At 44.8% G+C, this 4,921-nt stretch overlaps 3 protein-coding genes across 3 annotated transcripts; all 3 read right to left on the minus strand.

Annotated features, from left to right (window-relative positions):
• Nucleotides 1–142: 142 nt before the first annotated feature.
• Nucleotides 143–2,119, minus strand: TEOVI_000733500 (GMP synthase [glutamine-hydrolyzing]; the record flags this gene model as incomplete). The annotated part of the gene is made up of 1 exon (XM_067223260.1): nt 143–2,119. One exon carries the CDS (start codon nt 2,117–2,119, stop codon nt 143–145), a length of 1,977 nt encoding a protein of 658 aa, XP_067079361.1.
• A 403-nt stretch (nt 2,120–2,522) lies between these two features.
• On the minus strand, nt 2,523–2,768 carry TEOVI_000733600 (RNA recognition motif. (a.k.a. RRM, RBD, or RNP domain), putative; the record flags this gene model as incomplete). Its single annotated transcript, XM_067223261.1, has 1 exon — nt 2,523–2,768. The coding sequence occupies one exon, from the start codon at nt 2,766–2,768 to the stop codon at nt 2,523–2,525; it is 246 nt and encodes an 81-aa protein (XP_067079362.1).
• Nucleotides 2,769–3,716: 948 nt separating this feature from the next.
• On the minus strand, nt 3,717–4,472 carry TEOVI_000733700 (kinetoplastid kinetochore protein 11; the record flags this gene model as incomplete). The annotated part of the gene is made up of 1 exon (XM_067223262.1): nt 3,717–4,472. The coding sequence occupies one exon, from the start codon at nt 4,470–4,472 to the stop codon at nt 3,717–3,719; it is 756 nt and encodes a 251-aa protein (XP_067079363.1).
• Nucleotides 4,473–4,921: the final 449 nt, after the last annotated feature.

Below are 4,921 nucleotides of genomic sequence, written 5' to 3' on the forward strand. Positions count from 1 at the left end.
TCCGTTACGTTTCACCAAACTGCACCCGCGTCCCCCACTTCACTCGAGCCACCTACAAAACATTTTATTACCTTTCACAAACTGTTTATCAAACTCATCGTTACTTTTTGTTCCGCTGTTGCATCACATAATGCTGAAGAGTTTATTCCCATTCCGTCGTCCCCGGCGGTTTCCCCGTGAGATCATACATAACGCGTGATATGAAGTCAAATCCCTGCAAAGTCTCTACAATTTCCTTAAGAGCCTCCAATGGCATATCGGCTGATCCCGGAGCCGCTGGGACACCAGTCATGAAATCATTTGTAATAAAAGGCCTTATCACAACACTGAAGGGACCCTTTTCCTCAAAACCTATGGGTAATAGTACCACAGGCACTTGGCTGAGCCGCCTCACAAGTCCATATTTAATTAAGGCACGGTTAACGGTGTCATCCGCAAGCCGAAGTTTGTCCAGCACCTCAGGGACAAGAGATGACTTGGTCGCTTTCAACGGTGCCTCAGCTCGTTTAGGTCCAAACATAAACACGATACGGTTAACATTTGACGTTAACTTTGGAATAACCAATGCAAGACGCCCAAGGGAGTTCCACTCTTCTTTATTTGGAAGGCGACCGATGGAAAGTGCCGCAGCGTAGGCATATGTCCTGCCGTCGCCCTGCACGCCCACCGTTCGGATTGGTAAAATGCAGCTTGCAGGTTGGAGGCTACGCAATTCCTTGCAGAGTGGCTTTAACAGTTCGAAACGCTCATCACCAGCGCACACGGCCCGAACGTTTTCTTCTGTTCGAGCGTAGTGCTCGTCCTTAAAGAGTGATCCGTCGCTGCATAAAACACGAATAGCCAAACCGGGCCCGGGAAAAGGTTGGCGCTGCACTAAGTGAGTTGGAATGCCGAGTCGAGTACCCAGTTCCCGCACCTCATCCTTATGGTAGTCGCAAAGTGGCTCGATGATTCGACCCTCCGCTCTCAGTTGCCGCACAACTGCCGTATCATTGTGGTGCGTTTTTATTGCATCCGCCACCTTACTGGCGTAGGCCGAACCCGACTCGATCAAGTCAGGTCTCAAGGTTCCTTGAGCGAGTAACAGGTTATTCACGTCCAAATTAAGATCCTTCACCGCTGCATCACACACAGACATGAATGTGTTACCAATGATGACACGCTTCTCCTCAGGGTCTATCGCCTCACAGAGTTTTCCCGTTTGGTACGCCCCTTTGCCACGCTTCGCTGGGAATTCCGTCGTTGCTTCAGAAAATTGTTTGGTTGCATCAATCAGCGTTACGTTAACACCAGCGGCTCTCAGCGCCGCCACAACCTCTTGGCTTTCATTAAGCCGCATAAATCCATGGTCAATGTGTATGCATACCACTCGCTCCGGTCCAAGCGCTTTCAGCAGCAGCACAGCACAAACTGTACTGTCTACACCCCCTGAAGCGAGACACAAAACTTTTTGACCCTGAGTAGTGCGCTCACGAATCAGGCGCAGGGCCTTCTCCTCCCTATCCTCCATTGTAAATGTAAATTTACAGCCACAAAATGTTAAAAAGTTTTTCAAAATTTGAACTCCGTTCTCTGTAAGCTCCACCTCGGGGTGGAACTGTACACCAAACAGCGGAAGACTCTCATGTTGGACCGCGGCGATGATGTGTGCGCTACTTCGCGCCGTCACCTTCAGATGCGGCCCCGCTTCTGTGATGGAGTCGCCATGCGTGAGAAGCACCTTTTCTTTATTTGAAAGACCATGGAAAATGGGTGAGTTGGTATCAACGGTTATCTCATCTTGGCCATCCTCCCGTACTCCCGCACAACCAACTTTACCACCGAATGCTCGCGTGAGCAACTGCACGCCATAACAAATACCCAGCAAAGGTTTTCCAACTGAGAAGAGGTCCGTGTTATACGATGGCGCATCGGCGTCACTGATGGAACTCGGCCCACCACTGATGATAATTCCCTTAATTGAGGGATCACTACGAAGGATATCAGTGGGGGTATCCAGTGGCATCACTCGAGACTCGACGCGAAGTTCCCGCACCTTCCTGTCAATCACCTTACCGTATTGAGAACCAGCATCAAGAATGACAACACACTCCGTTACCGGCTCCTGTTGAACTGACATCCGTTTCTGAAGCTTATCCGAACGCTTAGCTGAACTCTTTATGAAACTAATGGGTTAGATATCAACATGTGTTGGTAACCAATATAACGGGGCAGAGCAAGTAACACAAAAATGACGTACACAAACGACCGCAATACAAATGATGGATGCGAAGAAAAGAACACTTTCCCCCTTTCATCTATATATATATATATAAGGATAATGCACCGTACGCCGATAGCGTCACTTCAGGTGATTGTATACGCGCCGCTGAATTACAACGATACCAACTGCCTCACCAGCCCTCGTAATTACCACTAATAAGCTTTCAGTTGCCATGGCAAACTATTGCTGTTATCAGTAGTGATGATAAGTTTCCTCATATGCATTTACACGTAAGGGAAAAGGGAGCTGTGACAGTGCATCATCGCTTAACAAAGACGCGGAGAAATTCTCCACTGAATTCCATACCATTCATATTACCCGCTGCAGCAATCGCATCATCCGCCTCTTCAAACCCAACCTCAACAACAGATTCCTCCTTCTTGGCTGTTGTTGTGGTGCGCCTGTCAAAGTCTGTCACTTCTCCAAATGACGAACAGATACGCAGCAAAGAGTTTTCATCAAAAGCAGGTGGCAAACAGCGAATACAAATCCGCCTAGACATCATTTCTCCTTTAAAACGTTTAATTGCATCTAAAGAGTCCCTCCAGGTTTATTCCCCTGGTAACTTTGAACACCTTTCGTGCTCCCACTGTTGTCTCGCTTTTACGCGCTTGCGATCCTCCACTTCCTACAGGACCGCGGCGTCAAAATACTCAGCTTTGTTACACAATTGAAAATAGTGGCAAATAGTGGAAATGGAAAAAAGTTATATTAGTTTGGTGAAACAAGGCTCTAAAAGAGATGATACAACGAAGATTGATAGGGAAAGGTTAGTTCGTGCATAAATAAGTGTTTTGATACGTGAGGTTTGGGTAATGTATCTAAATGAGCCTGTAGGGGAATCCCTACACAAGAAATTGAAACATGGCCAAAGAGTCAATCATTTATCACTGTTGAATCAAACCGCAACAAAAATGAGGCAGCAAAAAATACTCAATATCGGTGACACCACGCTCCTCTCAAAAGGTTAAAATTGAGTCACAAAATCAACGGCGAATACTCCGATTTAAAGCTTGGATATTGTCTCCTCCTTTCTTTGTTCGTTTCTTTCTCTTGTTTCTCTTCTCTTCCCTTCCTTTTCGTTTGGTTAGTTTTGGTTTGGTACTGTTTTGAAGATGATAACAACAAAAAAACACACCCGCTGGTTTGACACCGCCATCAACCCACAATCTAAGTGAATAAGAAAGTTAAGAAAGAAAAAAAAAAAGAAAACAAACAGTACCTCATCATCTAGCAAAAAAGAAAAAGGAAAGAAAGGAAGAAGCGCCAAGCTTCAGTTCAACCCGTGTGCCTGTGAACCTGCTTAAATCTGAACAAGAAAAAGGGTTTGGGGGCCTTTGTAATATCTTCACACTCCCTGAACTATCATGGTTTCTTTGAAAAGACGGTGGGATCAGATTGGTGTAAACTTGCTATTTTCCATCAGTAAATGAAAGACCCATCCTTTCATCTCTTAACAGCATAATAAATCATCGAGAGAGGTCAGTAAGTTGGAATCCATTCTGAGGGCACTGGCTTCCTTCATGATGGCGGCGCAGGCTTCCTTCCCTTTTCGTGCCTCTTCTGCTTCTTCAGTGAAGAACTTATGTCTTTCAATCAACCTCTGTTGTTTCCGCATCTCCGTCTCTACTACCCAAGCCCTTCTTTCCTCCTCCATGGTTGCTTCCACTTCAGCAATTTTGGAGCGCAGCTGTTGAACCTTCTGTTGATGATCAACGGCTTCCTGTGCGTTAGTTTCCTCCAATTTGTGGATCTGATCCCGGTACTGTTGTTCACGCTCCTGGCAAGCTATTTGAAACGTTAAGAGTTGTTCCCTCATTTCCTTCTCCTCTTCTTCACGTTTCTTAAGGCGTTCTGCGATCTCAATAGCACTGGCTTCAAGTCGTGGTTCGTATTCCTCATTACGGGCATGAAGCCGTTTAACTATTTCTTCGTTTTGTTTTACCTCTGCCCTGGCCTCCGTCGTTTTGCTCTCATTTTCTGCGATTTTTTCCTTCATTTTCTGAATAGTTGCCAAAACACCTTCCTTATCACAACTCCAGTCTCGCATGAGTTGTTCATGTTCGGCTAAAATTTGCTCATTTTTCTTGAGTTCATCATCCAAAGCGGATTGCTCTTGTGCCACTGCGTTTCTCAGAGCCTGATGGGCTGAAATGGCTTCTTTTAATGCGGAGCCACGGGGTGCGGAAGTAAGTCGTGGCCTGGTCATATCTAAATGATTAAAATAAAAACGTACGCCTCAGTGAGTAAATTTTTTTTTAAAAAAGAAAACAACAATTATTCCTCTCTGTTAGACTAACTTGTTGTTTTTCTTTTTAAAAAATAAATCAACTTTCGTATATTCTTTCTGCTCGTTTGCTTGCCGTATGTGGTGACTTTTCCCTTTCTTTGTCAGCTTAACGGGACACGATTTTGGAAGAGAGCAAAGATTACAGCACGTGGAATCTGTCAAACAAAAAGGAAGTAATTAGTATGAAGATGCCTTCCTGTAAAATTAAGTGTCTACTGTATGCTTCGTGAAGAAATAATGGACCCAAAAAGAATAAAGGGAAAGAACCAAAAAAGAGGGGGATGATGCCAATATTAATAATTATTATTAATAATTAATATTAACAGCACAGTAACAGTAACAGTGACAACTACAACAACAACAACAAC

This window comes from Trypanosoma equiperdum, assembly GCF_001457755.1.
Source record: "Trypanosoma equiperdum strain OVI genome assembly, contig: ctg_1817, whole genome shotgun sequence".
Lineage (NCBI taxonomy): Eukaryota > Euglenozoa > Kinetoplastea > Trypanosomatida > Trypanosomatidae > Trypanosoma > Trypanosoma equiperdum.